Here is a 16,351-nt window from a genome sequence, read left to right on the forward strand (position 1 = left end):
TACGATTAAGAGATTTCTTTTAATGTGCCATTTACATAGTAAAAAAAAAAGTACGATTATAATCTCTTACACAAATGCGAAATTATAACTACGCCGCGGGAAATTGACGGGAGCGGAGTTACACTCGTAAATGTTCCTCTGCAAGATTATTTTCGATCGCGATCGCATCGTGGTTGTAGTCTGCGTGCGCGTGCACGCTCGTCGCACCGTGTCGCGGCCCGCTCCCGTAAAAAGGAGTACACGGACACTTAATTAATACCCGGGACACACGTAAATTTTATTCCGCCGAGGGTCGAAGCGCGCAAAAACGAAACGCGGGAGTGCAGTTAATTAATTATTCCCTTATTACGCTACACCCGCTAGGACGGACGGACGGAGGGCGCGCCGAGGGTTTGGGAAGAGAGGACCGAGGCTGCAGTCGTCTCATTTCTGACTACCTAGCGAAAATTTCACTAAAGTGCTGCTCATGTGGAAATGACATAATTCGCGTGCGGCAAGGGCAATTGGCAGTAATTAAAGTGGGGCGGGGGGAGGGAGAAGGAGGGACAGAAAGGGAGAGAGAGAGAGAGAGAGAAGGGAGGCCGGAGGGCAGCGGGGCATGAATGAAATTAAGGCGGGTAGCGAAGATGACCGTTTACATGGGTCCACGTCTGCTCGAGTCCGCTCTCTCTCTGTGCCGCGACAATAAAACGAATTTGCATACGGGACAACTCGCCCCCGGACGAATGTCCCGTGTCTGCCTCTCTCGGGCGGAACATTTTCCTCGGACGGACGGACGGACGGAGTCATCGGCGTACTCGGAAAGAGCCCGAATTGCCGTGTATTAAGAATTTATTAGTCGACGTTTCCCGAATCTCTCTCGCGCGACGACGTATCTCTCTGCGACAACACTCACGAATTTCGTCCCTCCCCCACCGACCGAACGCTCTCATTAACTCGCACGACACTCGCTTTACGAGCGTCGCGATCGAGTAAAAAAATATACACGTGCAGGAGAGTGTATTCTCTCTCCCTTACTAATTTCTACCCTCGCACCGGTTATCGTCGATAAGCTCGTCGTTGGAGCTCGAGGAGCTCCGGGATGAGACTGTAACGCGCGACGACCGACGTCGAAGCGAGGCGTTTTGATCTCAAACGGGGACGGACAAAGGTGGGACGTAAAAACCGTCGCGTAGCAGCGAGCGGCCGAAAAAAATGAGACGGAGTGCGAAACGCGTCGCAGCATTTTTGCGGCCGACGACCGCTCGTTGGTGTACGCTTTCTCTTTTTCTCCCTCTCTCGCTCGCTCACTCACTCGCGCTATAACGTATTTGCGAGATCCGCCGCGTTGATGGACATATAATGCGACGTGTGATTGTAGGCCCGCCAATCGCGGCCGATTGTGCCCCTGAAGGCCCGCTAACTATCTCAAACTAGCCCCATTCAAGCCTCGCGACCTCTCTCTATCCGCCTCTATCCGTCTATATCCGTCTCTGTAGCGCGCCACCTCAGCCACTCTCTACCCCTTTCGCTCTCCGAGCCCCCGGGTCCCTTTTCCGACCCTCCGCCACCGCCGTTGCCGCCGCCGTCGCCGCCGCCGCCCACGCGTTTCCGCGTTTCAACGCGAGCGCGCGACTCTACGCGCGCGTCTCCACACGATTCCTCCGCGTTATGTGTCTGTGTGTGTGTGTGTATATACATATAATATAAGCCACGTAGAACGTACGTGGAAATTCCGAATCTATCAGCCGCCCAGACGAATGCAAATGGCGCATGAAGCGCGCTTAATAAAGCCCGCGTACGCAACTTGCGAATCGCAATTTTCTTTAGGACGTGCCGCCCCGTCACGATCACGTGTGCCGCGCGAAAAATTCTCCCTGGGCTTTCTGCACGCGCATCGACGCGGGGATTCATCTGGATATTAAATAAATGCTTCGTCACTTAGCGGCGCGAATTCGTGTCGCGAATGCATGCGTGGCGAGCGCTCGCACGTTCATAACGTTTGAACGACTCAATACGGCTTGATCGCGCTTGAACGTCCCTTTTTTCCGGCCGCGAGTTACGCACGCGAAAATGCTCAAGATCGCCGTACCGAGCGATCGAGCGTACAGAACGATACGAAGAACGAGCGTGAATTAAAGTTCATCAACTACCACGATCCGTGGGCAGTTTATTTCGGTTTCTACTTATTCTATACACAAGGTATATATAAATATACCTACAGTAGGTCGCATAGTCTAAATTGCCGCGTGCGCTGGTAGAAAATTACAGTTAGTTTCGACGCCAAATATAACCTTTAGCCATTCACAAAAATAATTAGAAGAATCATTTGTCTATTAAGCGTTACTATAATGTCTGTGACAATACAGTAACATAATTATGCATGTAAGTACATTATTAATTACGTAATACATCTTAATTACGTGCATGTTGTATCACTACTGTAAAATATGTTTGCCGCCGAAACTAATTGTAATCTTCTATCAGTGTGATACGTGTCACGCATATACTGATATATCAAAAATATCGCTTTATATCTTATCTTCTAGATGCTCTTAAAAATTGCGAGTTAATCACGCGATCGATTAAAACTAGCGTGTCCTACTTGATAACCGTCGGGAAACGTTCTACAAACCTGAGGGTAGCGCGTTTATTTTCTATGTCGCACGGTCGCCTATCTCGTCATCGGGTAAATGCGTACTTGGAAAATAGAGAACAATTGTAAAAGAAGAGATGACGGAGCTATCTCGGGAGGATTCGGGAATCTCGTGATTGGGCCGGTTTACTATAATTTATCATAACTATCCGGCCGGTCACAACGATCCGTTCGCGAGCGTCTGTTCTCCTCTCTGTAACAATAACGATTTCTCTTAATGCCCGGCTTCTCTGATCGAACGTACACTGAGAAAAAGGCGGTTGTTACCTTAACGACAGGGTGCGATTTCCGACGTAGGCTCGTCATAAATAAATCGGCCGAGACTTGCTGGTCGACCGACGCCTGACACCATTCGCTTACTCCATTCGAATACTTTTGCTGCGGTAACCACCTGCGAACAGTGACGTTTCTTTCCGTGACGACCTCAAGTACCTCGCTGGACGGTGTTTTTACCTGTGAATCACCGGCGAGAGCAAGGTCCTGTCGACGGACGAGGGATCCCTCGCACCTGTTATCCAGGTGACCAATCCGCCCACCAGCAACACCACCACCGTGCCGAGAGGAGCGAACCAATGATACGATAACCGGTACAGCGGGAACACGTTCGATTCACTGAAAAACAATTCGCAGCGGTTAGCGCGATTCTCGGGACCAGTTCTTGGGGAAAGGCTGACGTCGCGATATCGTATGCTAATCGGTCTGTTTTATCGCCCCATTGGATTTAATATAATGTCCCTCGTGCGAATGAGAAATTCGAGGAATGTTAGTCGGGTCGAAAATCCGCGCAAACTCGGCGTAGGCAAAAAGCGGCCCTTACTCAGAATACTCGAACATCTTTAGAAAGTCTTCGCTGACGTTTCCGCAGTGGGAAACTGGTAGTTTCCTCGGTGTCAAGACACCTGAGCCGATGGCCGCATTCGCCCCGAAACTGGCCCAGCCGGATATCGTAAATCCGGCGATGGTGCCGACGAAGGCACCCTGGAAGATTATTTATTTATTTATTCCCAGAGAACACTAAGATGTCTTTGAGATAATATGATGTCTAATGGGCGTCTTTTAGACATATGTGTTGTGTGGGATCTATTTACGGGAAATCATCCTTTTTATATATCAAACATAATTATAATAAAGCTAATAATCTTTAGAAAATATTCATAATATAATATTTCTAAAATAGTCATTCGTCCGAGAGAGTCGAGCCTACCTCGCCGACATACCTTGGAATTTGCCCATGGGAACAAGATTCCCAAAGTGAACACACCGAAGGAGGTTCCGGCAGCGACGGCGGCCAGGCTGTTTGTCACCTGAAACACGACGGAAAGTTACGATTAGCGCGTTAACGTTGTGAATAGCGACGAGGTAACAAGACAACGTAAAATACACTCACGGACAAAACTCCGCCCAGCTTCTCGACCAGGAAAACGAAGCTCAACGCGAGCAGGCCGAGCAGGACAACGAGGAGCTTCACGAAGATGCCGGAACATCGTTCGCTAGGCTTCATTTTGAAGCAACCCTTCACAAAGTCCTCTAGAATCACAACGGACGTCGAGTTGAGGCCCACCGATAACGAACTGCGGCAGAAAAAGATCGGATCCTGATATCTCAACGCGGTTTTTTCCGCGGTTTATTAGATATATCCTGTATATAAATATTCGCAAGAGCATAACGCGTCGATCAGCGATAACCAGCCGATAATACCTGAGTGCCGCGCCAAAAATCCCGGCAACGAAGAGGCCAGGTATCCCGTGCAAATGGTGGGCTATCTCCATGACATAAGCCGGCAGTAGTTGATCGTCGGCCGTAATTAAGCCAGAAGCTCTTGGATCGCATTTCGGCGGCGACCACCAAGCGATGAGGACCAGTCCGCACCAGCAACACAGCGAGATAAACACCATTATGCCGACGGTAAATAACGCGATGGACCTGTAATTGTAACATCGCCAAGGATTCATGATTCGATTCGCTCGCGTTCCGTCTTCACCCAATTCGACGTCTAACGTGTATCCTTTATATTACTGATTCATGCCCCCCTCTATGTCCCATTGCCTCTCGATAGAGGTGTCAATTTATGTGACGTGTACTGTGAGAAAAAAATGATTAATCTCGCTAAGATTAGTTATTTTATATGAGTTATTTTTGGTTAATTATATTTGTTATTTCAGTAAAAGAATAATAATAACCATACGCAGATGGCGGCTATTATCATTAACACTATAACAGCTCTTAAACACTAAAGTATAATAGCACTTATTGTACAGGAAAAAGGAATTAATTTAATTAAATGAATTAGCCGTCCATATAACTGAAATTTAATTATCAAATCTAGTTTTTAGCTGTGGGAGCTAAAAATTATACGAGGAAAAATATTTTGCTGGTACAGCAAATTGTTAATTACTATGGGGACTATGGGGACAACAGAAAGATTTATTACATGGAAAAAATAATTTTGCTATTGTGGCAAAACGTCGTTGCGATAACGATAAAATTTAGTTGGCATAACCAAATTATTTTGCTGTACATATATCCAGTGAACATCAATCAATATTTTTATCAAATCTTTTTGCTATTCAAGCAAATTTTTCTGCTGTCTCCGTAGTAACTAACAATTTGCTATGCCAATAAAATTTTTTTTTCTCCGAATAGGTACAGAGACAAGAAGAATTAGCTAAATTAACAAAATTTCAGTCGTATTATATGGACAGCTAATCTTTATCCGTCGAAGCCACTTCTTTCTTTCCGCATACAAAGATGATTTTCGCAACTATAATTATTTCACTGCATAATTATAGAATCATGAGAACCAAACATTTTTTTCTCTTAGCGTGTGAAAATTACTGTCACTTCGTGTATTACGTTAGTGGCCGTGAATGTCATAAGTAATTTTCACACACTGGAAAAGAGAATGTTTGACGCATCTTCACGCATCTATAATTGCGCAGTAAAATAATTACAGTTTCGAAAAGCATCTTTGTAGTAGGTGTTGCTGTTCTACGTGAACGTAGCCACGAACGTGTTAAAACAGCGTTACCGGCTTACCACTGCGACATTCTTGTGCTCTCCAACGACCTGTATCGCTGCACCATGGTCTGATTGACGGAGATGTATGCGGTGCAGTACAGCCAAGAGCCGAACAGCACCGTCCAGACGGTGTGCCGGGTGTAGGGCGACGGGTCGAAGCTGCAACACGGAAAGGTGAGGGGAAATTACGGAGGGCACGCAACGCAGAGACGCGATGATTCTTACTTGAGGAACTCGATGCGACCGACTTCAGTGGCTCTGTTCCAGACTTCGGACACTCCCCCGAGCTGATAGGTTCCTAGAGCGGTCACCGAGATCACTGCCGCCACCATCACGCCGACTTGCAGGGCGTCCGTCCAGACCACCGCTCGAATACCGCCCTGATCGAAATGTCACATAATGAATGAAATAAGAAGGTATTCGCGTTTTTTAACTGAGAAAACAGAGCTCGAACACTGAGAGAAAAAGGTGCTACATTCAAGAAATGAAAACGCGTTTGGTTGTGCATTATCAGGTAGACCCAATTAAATTAATTTGTCAATATAGTTATGAGTATAGGTAAAACACGGAAACGATTGAGGCGTCGGCGTGGAGAAGCGAAAATTTACATTGAATATAATGGGTCGATTTCTTTTTGTTTCGTGCAACGCAATTAGAAGGACGCCGATTACCACCGATTGCACGCCCGCTTCGTTAATCCGCCGAAATAGAAAGAAATGGCCGGCGCTGCGCGGCAATTATTTATTTCCGCGATAATGACGGAATGGCTTTTCGAGTGCTTAGAGATAACAGGTCGGCGCACGTGCGCGCGCACGCAGCGCATAATAAACAAATTTGTAAAGAGCCACTCAACCACGATAAATTCTCATTAATACGAGATCCAACAAATTGCTCGGATAATTACAGGCGCGCGATCCCGCGATTAATCACTTCAGCGCCGGCTTTGTGATCCGCCGCTACGATAACAACCGCTCGACGTTCTCCGCGCCATTGTTTCCCCCGCGCCATTGTCGGGGGGCTTTCAGTTTCCGTCCATAAACATTTCCAGTACCTAAGGCTCTCGCGTGAGATTCTTCGCGGCATTGTCCACTGAAAATTGTTTCCTACGGCAGACCGTGTCCGAGGAACTCCAGCCATCCCGCGGGAATTCGGCGAACGAGCCTCCCTCGGAAAATTAGCTTAGCCTCCGTTCGCCCCCCGCGCAGGGAGACCGTTTTCGTCGTTCGCCATCCTGGCCCACGCGTCGTTCGCTTATTAACGTTCGAGCACGAAAGACATCCGCGCGATCATTTCCTCAGTTTGTCCTTCTCTCTTTTCTTTTCTCCGTCACGAGTTAACCCTGACAGTAACATATTAGGCTTACGAGGTCTACACGCTTCTTTCGCTCTTCCACGTTTTGTGCAAGATTCCAGTATAAAAGACATGAGTTATGAACTATTACTGACATATAAAAGAGATGTGAAAAATCTGTCAATTAATTGAAATTAATCATAAGTTCCCGCGTATATGATAAAAGAAACCTTATATTAGAAGTAGTTCACTGAAACTTTTGTGTTGCATTAACACGGAAAATTTGTTAAGAAGTACACAAATATATGTTAAATTAACATATTCACCATATTTTTATTTTTTAAGATGTTCAAGTATATGAATTTTATGTCACAAATAGTCCAGACAAAAATTTGAGTGGACCATTTGTAACACAAAATTGTTTATTATATATGCGCCTGCCTACAGAGACACGTTCGGCTATTAGTACTTTTACCTTTGGAGCAAGACTCACGAAAGGGAATCATTGTTGACTTACCAAAACGGTATAGAACACGCAGACGGCGCAGACGATCGTCCCGATCAAATGTATGTCGATACCGCTCACTGCAATCGAACAATGACAAGTTGAATGAAAGTAAATCGAACGCTTTCGCGCGCGAATGCAAGCTTCCTGGCGACATACCTTGATTCAACGCCAGCGCAGGAACGTACACGACGATCGATTGGTAGAGTATCTGAAATCAGTCGATTCCCTTTATTCACGCGCGAATTTGTTCGAGACGGAAAGCGTCTTATGGATCGGCCTGAACGGACCTCACGAGCGAGGTCTCTTCAACACTCACCACGTCGAAGACGAAAATGAAAGAAATGAGAATCCGTACGGCTCGACTGAATCTGATTTCCAAGTACTAAAAGAGGAGAAGGATACACTGTGAAGCTATTGAATAAGCGATATTATTGCGTTAACGCGAAACGACGAACTCTCTCGCCCGACTCGAAATTTTCACGCTATCTTCGACGTCCTTAAGGATAGTTTGAGCCTACTTAAATGTAGAACTAATAAAAACCTACTTTAACGACACTACATTCACGAACTTTTCTCTCTTGAACTTTTAATGTTATAGATTTAATTTTAATGCTACCTTAAAGTCTTAAATGTTCTCGATATTTGGATTACTGAATTCATACAAGTGTTCAAAACAACCTATTTTGATGCCAAAACCAGTGAAAACGGACATTATCAAAATAGAAATAAATTATATCATTAGAATTGAAGCTATTTTGTTATCTTAAGACCTTGCCGGAATGGCTGACTTATCAATTCAAGATAATGTTTAATGCCTTAAGTCTTTAAGTAACGCACAATGATTGTCTTCAGTTTTAAACTAAAAGAACCGTTCTGTTTGTGATTGACAAACCGTTGTAAAATAAAAAAATAAACAAATGATAACTTAGATAAAGATATAGAGTGTAAATTATTGTGTTAAAATTATCAGTCAACCATTCGACTAAAGCCTTTAGCTTTTATTGTAACATAGATTTAAAAAACTGCTTTTTCAATTTTTGCTTGGAAAGAAACCGAAAAAATTCGTGGAAAAATCGAAAAACTCCATTTTTTTCATTAATTCGCGGAAAGAAAGTGGAAGAATTGAAAACCCCCGAACTTTTTCCGAGCCTTTAAAACTATACATTGTAGAATTAAAGGTTTAACGTAGAATGAAAATTTCGACTCGGGTAGAAAAAAGAATGGAGCATGCGAACGAATCACTACTAACCTCGTAAACGGAGCTAAGCCTCAAGGTGGTGAAGACCGGGAGATAAACGGTGGCGACGACGAGGCCACAGAACAAGATCGATATGATCGTGATCCAATATTGCGTGCCAAAGTTGTAGATTTCCGCCGGAGTGCCCAGAATCGTCACGCCTGATATGAAGCTACAGTTACGACCGGAATTGATTAAATATTTTGCATGATTAATCGATCGGGAACCGAACGACTCGACAACGAAACAACAATTTCGATGTGATGTCAATCGCTGACACGTATCGACGCGAAATAGAACGATTCAACGAGCACCGCGAACGCTTGACATACGACAATGCCGTTCTTTTCTTTCTCTTCCTTTGGCGAATTTATCAAAGATTTAACCGATTAAAAATTAATGAGAGCGATCGCGGCGGTCGACGACAGTTTTGCGCCTCTCCGGCGCCGTCGGTCGACTCTCAATTCCTCCGTCGCGTTTTCAAGCGTTTCAAAGCGCTCGTTCCTCTTTTTCTTCCATTCCCTTTCACTCCGGTCGTTTATTTTTACTTAATAGCCTTAAATCCTTCCGAGCTCACCTGGCAACGAGAGACGCGGACACGGGGAAGAGTCCTAAGCTCTTCCCGCCGAGCAGGTAGTCCTGCGTGTTCGACTTTTGCGCCCTTCTGAAGTGCCATAAGCCGGCTGCGGCGGACACGACGAGCATAAGCGCAAACACGAGCCAATCGATCCAATGGAAGTATCCTCTTTCCGATACAACCACCATCTTGCCTGAAACCAAAGGGAGCCGAATCAATCGTGCACGCACAATGTATTTGAGACGGTGGTGCGCGATCCGTTCGCGAAATTTTCATGCAATCTCGAATTCGCCGCCGATTGAAGGGCGAATCTCGAGTCGAAATTTTACTTCTACATTAAGTCTACTTAGCTCTGTGTTAAGTCTTCAAATGGATAAGACAGAAATAACTTCCCATTTATAGCATCAAAGGAGTATTATTAATGCTCCTTTGATGCTAAAAAGGGAATTTGGATGTTCCAGGAGGAATTTTAAATTCTACATTAAGTCTTCAAATGGAGAAAACGGAAATAACTTGCATCAACAGGAACGCAACAGAAGACTTTTGAAAACTTAATGTAGAGCCACTAATGTATGTTGTGAGTAATATCTACTAATGTATACTGAAAAAAGTATTTGATAATAAGTACTAAAATTTGGTGAATATTTGCCGACCAAATATTTGATTAATGCAACCAAACAATTTAGTTCCGTGTACTAAATATACAATATACATGGGATTATATACACGATATTATATATACAGTGCGGAACTAAATTATTTAGTTGTAGTTTAACCCAATATTTGGTCGGCAAATATTCACCAAATTTTAGTACTTATGTAAAATTTTAACCGAACACATGTGAACCTTACGAAAATCAAATTTACTTCATCCAAGCAAAAATTTGCTGAGGAAATATTCGGAAGTGTATATCGGAGTAATTATTCACCGATTCTAGCATTTTTCTTGTCTGAATGCAGTTTCGGACGCAGCGTATATCCAATAAGAGAGCCAGACTTCTAGGAATTATTCAGAATCAAGGTCTCTCACATGGAGCTGTCGGATGCATTTCGAACTGCGTCGAGAGAAAAAAAAAAAGCGTCCAAACCGTATCGAAACTACTGTACTGTACTGTTGTAAAATACACCACGGTAACCTAATTACAGCGCGTGTTAAAGCAACTATTCTGTCGGTTAGTGCACAACGCTAGACAAGAGAGATCACCTTGGCACCACGCAGGGATTAATTACTAACGATCTAATGACTAACGTCAGTCTCAATAATCGCGCCACATCAGCCGGATGAACAAACTCGCGCACGACATGCGTTGGCTGCGAGAAACGACGGACGTTTTTTGAAAATACCTGTCGATCATACTTCTGATCGTTGCACACGAGGCGCACGAAAACCTGTTCCCCATCTCTCTTTTTCGGCGACTTATCTCTTTTAAATCGGCGACAAATCGTACTACTTGATGAGTCATGACGTCTCTCTCTCTCTCTCTCTATCTATCTATCTATCGGGTTATAAAATTGCTGCACTGATATTTTTAATCCACGAGTCCTTCGGCAAGGACTATCGGCTGGCACGTCGCCAAATATATTCCGTTTCGGTTTTTTATTAGCTCACCGCCGCCGCTCGCAATGCGTTTGTTCACCGTTCGTATTAGCAACTTCGTCGGGATTGTTAAGTATGTATATCTAATTAAGCGTCGTGTATACATGCACGCGAGACGGAAAACGCGAAACGAAAATTTATCCCGCTCGTATCATCGTCAATTGATCGGAAAGGATATCGCGCATCCGGAATGGTCACATGGACTGAAGCTGTCATTGCCATTGTGCGCTCTTATCGTCGGCGTTAGCTTCTCACGACAACAGCGACTGACCTGTGGACTTCTCCGTGCACGTGATAGTAATTTGTTCTCGTTAACGCTGAATGACAATCGCGACGACATTCTCCCGGTTACGCGGCAGCGGCCATCCCTGAAATCCCGTGCTCGTCTTTCGAAGTGCCGCGAGACGCGAGATCGCATCGACAGCATGAAGATCGTTCTCCCTACAACTGAGGTAGATAGATAGAAGTGATACAAGCATGACAGAAGATTCATGAAATTATGACTTTGGAATTTACAGATTTAATTCTTTCCGAATAAGTTGTTCAATATATTTAAGTTGCACATGTTAGTAACTATGTACAAAATTATTCATGCATACAATATTCTATTTATTACAATTACAAATAATTTTGCTTATATATAGCTAAGTAAAATTATAAATTTAAATTACTACAACTTTAAATACGACAACTAAAACTTTCTTGCGATAACATAGTTTTGCGATAGAATAGTCGAGTATTTTTAGGCTGCGTTCCGATATTCACTGCCAGTACTAAGAATTTACATTATATGTAACTAGAATTAGGAATTCACCCATTAGATACTGATAGTGCAAATCAGAACGCAGCCTTGGAAGTAATATAAACAATTGAATATGGAGGACTTAAAGGCGTTCTACAATGCTCCCTGAAATCATGGACAAGTCGCAACGCAACGTCATGAAAAAGTCAAATTATATCGTCCTATTTAAGATATCAAATGATTATTTTTTGACGTCCTGATCCGTCTTGGCTTTACGTTCTGTACGGGAAAGTCGACCGATGACACGGTTCCACCGTCGTCGTATACGTTGTCGCCGAAGACGGCGCACGAGAGCTCAAAGTTCCGTTATTTTCCAATCAATCTCGCCGGAGTCAATTGGCCGGAGTCAACGTGAGCGGAAACTAGTCCGTCGAGTAAGCCGATCGTGAAGCGCGTCGGTTCTCGTTACGAAAGCGCATATGTAACGAGATCTACACGCGTGCGTACACAATCGAAACGCGACGCGACTTTAGGTAACTTTGTGTCTTCACTTTCCCACGACTCACTCGTGGGGTTCAAGAGGAAATCAGCCCAGCGGAAATCACGGAAATTGGAAATCACGGAGTCTTAATTGCGCTTATCTCCGGAGCGGCGTTATCTTCCAAATTCTACGGTCGTTCAGACGATTCTCCAGTGTGCGTTATCGCTATATAAATTTGAACGTCGCTCGCGACGACCGTTCAGTTGGGACGATAATGACATGTTATTGAATAGTTCAAGACGCGCGCGTACAATTATAACCGATAATGCGCGAACGCGGAGGAAACCGTTGTTTGAGAAGCAGATTAAGTACCACGGCGAGTTCAGCAAAACACTCGATGATTACTTCCTCCTCCTCCTCGGGTTCTCCTACGTAATTACTCGGCGCGTGAAGCACGACGGGAGCAATCTCGACGGCTAACAGCGGATTAATCGACGTTACCGACGGTCAGGCGAGCGAGCACGAGATAACGTCGACGGACGATACGCGAGTGCATTTCCACCTCGTTATAAAAATAGTCGTCTTTTATATTTAGTACGGCCATGACGAGACGGCTATTCTTTCTCTCCGTCTCGGACATTCGCGAGGAGACGACTGGAAAACTTCCGAGAATGCACGCACGTTTCCCGCTAATCGGCGATCGATAAGAGAGCGGGAGTTTTCCAAAGGGCTTTTTTTTTCGTCCACCGGAAAAGCGACTTCGACTTCCCGCCGAGAAGTCCCGGTAATTTCCTTTCCTGCGGATCGACCTGCTCGCGTGTCCTCTACGACGTTCTCGCAGAGTTTCGGTTTCTCAACCGTGACGTCAACACAGCCGGAGAGAATCGCTTTCTTCGTTAATTGCTGAAAATTTACCGGCAATTGACACTCCAATTGGGACCTTGACCATCTCCGTTCATGGGAGAACCCGGCGGGTCACCTTCCTCGATTATACGCGATGTAGTTGTTTTCACATTTGTTGACTGCGTCGAACGCGTGCTTGAACGGCGCCAAAAATTCGACCTTTCTATTTTTATGAAATATTTCGAGTGACGGCGTTGCATGCGAGATGACGAGGAGCGAATTTCGTTAGCCCGCATACGAGAATTCGATCGCGGCAATTTGACGAATAGAGATCTCCGGATCCACGTCCCAGCAGAGATTCGCTTCAAGTTTGTTCGTGCGTGAGAAACGTCCGTTGCCGGAAACTCTGCCAAGAACTACTTCAGTAAGCAAGAAATCGAACACAATATTATTATATTGAAAGAAAAAAGTGCTACGTTTAAATAAATAATTATTCCGATACTTCTGAGCAAGTTTTTACTTGGATTAAGTAAATATTACTTGAATTCAACACTTTTTTCGTGATATTCAAGTGATATATTTACTTAATTTATTTAATAAAAATTTGGTCGGCAATTTTGGAATAATTATTTACTTGAATGTAGCACTTTTTCTTTCAGTATACAATACTTCAAAATATCCCAATCGACACAGAGCATCATTTATATAACACTTATGTTATAATTTTGCATTTAATAACGTAAGTGCAATATTATATTATACAATATTATATTATTTATATTTACATTGTTGAAATTATAATATAGATGGTATTTAAATGATATTCGATGTCGCCTGGGATGTAACGTTTTTAAATATATAGTTTTTAATGTTAATGTTTTAATGTATGAATATTACATCGTCAAGTAACAGTTTAAAAATATTTATAAGATATTATGTCACAATGCTTATAAAACACACATAAAATCAACGTTTCAAAAGATTGATTTAATGTTTTTTGTTTACTTACTCCTAAGAATCCTCTTTTCTTCATTCCATCTACATTCGGCTTTGTTTTTTTCTCGATGTTATTAAATGCAAATACATGCGTCCGGTGTCTCACATTAAAAACATTCGACGCGTTCGATGCTCATGACCTCGATACATGATTAATAAACGTTTATCTCTCTTTCTCTCGCTCTTCGAGTTTAAGATTTTTGTTAACAGATACCGCACGTACGACGCGGAAACGCGCGCGTATCGGCACGCGCGCGTGCGCTGATTTCGCGAAAAACGTTTTCAAAACAAACATGGAAATGTTCGCTCTCTGCCGCTTCCAATGCTCCTTCTTCCATCGATTCGAGTTCGAGATATCGCGACAATATCGTATTCGTGCCCTGCCGTAATTCCGACTGTCACCGACCGCAAGACTTACCGATTGGCCGAGTGACGACAGCAGTGACGAGAATAACAAAAACACGGCCGGCTTATCCCCGCGAGAGTCGCAGGTGGCTTTTTTCGGCCGATTGAGGAGTCCCAGTCGCGTGCCTGTATACTGCTGATTCCTCTTCTCGCGCTTCGGGCACGTTCACATGGTGCGAAAATTCGCAGCACGATTAACGCGTGGTTACACGTAAAACTCGCACCGAATTGCGTGCCGTGACAGGCAACGAGGGGTCGGTCTTACCGGCGAGATCGCGTCGCAAAAACGGATGGGCAAGTGAGTGCGCGCACGCGATACGTTCGCGAGCGACGACCACGATCGACTGAGCGCGTGCGCCCGACGATCCCGTCGCCGGACAGATCGGTCTTTCACCGAGGAAAGACGGGATTGACAGGCGAACACGGCGGTTTCCCCTAAGTCGATTCGCCGCCGTTTGTATCGATCGACCGATCGTTTCGACTTCTATTTGAGTTGCGCGCGCGTGCCATCGTTCGTAATTTGAAAATCCAACTTTTGCTTGCGTAGAATGTTTCTTGGAATCTAATCACCCGGTGCGACTTCCTAAAATAGTTATGGATTCTAGTTGGGAAGTCCGCGTAGATTTCCGATTAGAGGTTTGATGTTTCGAACCTAAGGGATTCTAAGGGAAATATAAACAGAACCTATTTGTTTACCTCCAAACGTTTCTTAAAGATCTTCTTTCTGTTTTCCACTGCGATTGTGCAAAACGTACAAAAACGTTATATATAAGCACTATGGAGAATTGAACTCTTTGTATATGGGAAAATCTGAGAAAATCTCTATGCGGCCGATCGAATCGGATCTTTTATTCGACGCTCCACTTTGTGTACCACCGTCTTATCGCTTCTATTGTGGGCACTCAAAAGATTATCTTAATAGGATGACTTTCACTCAATTCCAATTGAACTGAGTCATGATAAAACCTTTGCAAACCTGTGTTGAAATTTGCCCGATAAAATACTTCCACCGTTTACCAGACGTACGTTTAGAATTTCCGACAAATTCGCATAATCAATAAGTTGGTTACAACACTTGTCGAAGCACCATCTTTACTTTTACGAGATTATTTTGGTACTGTTGAAACATATATTTGGAATTACTACTTTTAACATTATTTAGCAAAAGTAAATACGCTTCGAAACAAGGTTAACTGTTGAAATTGCCAACAGTGATCTTTAGCTGTGCAATTTATCGTCCAACAATGAAAGAATTACCAATCCTGTGTACACTATCAGAATAGAACAAACGATACTTGATTGATAGTGATTTTAAATTGAATGCGTTTTTTATCATTCAATAATTTTAAATAACTAACAAAAGGCCAAAAGAAATTCCTTATTCGCTTTTACAACGTTCTTATCTTTCACATTGACAACTCTGATAACTACATAAATCATCAATCAGCTTAATCAAAGTCTAGCGATAGTCACAACTTTGGGTTATCTCGTTGTTCTTCAACATTCGTGAACATTTGAAACCTTCGTGCGGCAAAGAACGACGCATGTAGCAAACGAAGAAACGGGGCTTCACCGAGTAAATATCCCACGTAATTCGCAGTTAGGCAGTCTCAATAGACAAATAACACATACGAAAAGAATACCCTGACATCAGCGACTGTGAATAAAGAATGATGACTTCTGCATTTACGTAGCGGCTAATAGTCCTCTCCTCCGCTACGTACACATCGTTGACACTTTTCTCAGTGTGCACACAAACCTACCTCTCACTTGCTGCTCGGCATTCAATTCCAATTCAATGTATAGCATTAGCAGGGCCGATGACCCCGGCCGGTTCTTGCGGATTTCACCAGCCGAAATGGAGAGCCGGAAAGGCGAGGAGCCGGCTTTCGAGATCGTCATTCTGAACGTTTTATTAGTCATTATTATAAATGTACAATAATATACAACTATTCTCTCAATGACCAAATGACACGTTCCCAATGACCTAAGATACGAGAACAAACCAACGTCCCTTCGCCT

At 43.8% G+C, this 16,351-nt stretch overlaps 2 protein-coding genes across 6 annotated transcripts in view; one reads left to right on the forward strand and one right to left on the reverse strand.

Moving 5' to 3' along the window:
• LOC106750725 (sodium-coupled monocarboxylate transporter 1-like) lies at positions 1–14,709 on the reverse strand. 5 transcript variants are annotated; one of them, XM_014631253.1, is made up of 16 exons: positions 14,343–14,709; positions 11,134–11,309; positions 9,266–9,458; positions 8,701–8,860; positions 7,768–7,833; positions 7,608–7,659; positions 7,461–7,528; positions 5,879–6,033; positions 5,672–5,812; positions 4,334–4,558; positions 4,023–4,206; positions 3,853–3,939; positions 3,453–3,613; positions 3,089–3,247; positions 2,903–3,026; positions 1–2,828 (listed from the first exon to the last, which is right to left on the reverse strand). In XM_014631253.1, the coding sequence occupies exons 3-16, from the start codon at positions 9,451–9,453 to the stop codon at positions 2,793–2,795; spliced, it is 1,806 nt and encodes a 601-aa protein (XP_014486739.1). In that variant the 5' UTR covers positions 9,454–9,458; positions 11,134–11,309; positions 14,343–14,709; the 3' UTR covers positions 1–2,792. The 5 variants fall into 5 exon arrangements, with proteins under 5 accessions (XP_014486739.1, XP_014486753.1, XP_014486747.1 ...); XM_014631267.1 differs by lacking the exon at positions 14,343–14,709 and adding an exon at positions 13,938–14,329; XM_014631261.1 differs by lacking the exon at positions 11,134–11,309.
• The window catches only part of LOC106750761, a 23,300-nt gene continuing 18,517 nt past the window's right edge, over positions 11,569–16,351 (forward strand). The window contains exon 1 of the mRNA XM_014631314.1: positions 11,569–13,352. The gene's annotated coding sequence lies outside the window, so the exon portion shown is untranslated. The remainder of the gene's footprint in view (positions 13,353–16,351) is intronic.

This window comes from Dinoponera quadriceps, unplaced genomic scaffold (genome assembly GCF_001313825.1).
Source record: "Dinoponera quadriceps isolate SergipeBrazil2010 unplaced genomic scaffold, ASM131382v1 scaffold46, whole genome shotgun sequence".
Taxonomy (NCBI): Eukaryota; Metazoa; Arthropoda; class Insecta; order Hymenoptera; family Formicidae; genus Dinoponera; species Dinoponera quadriceps.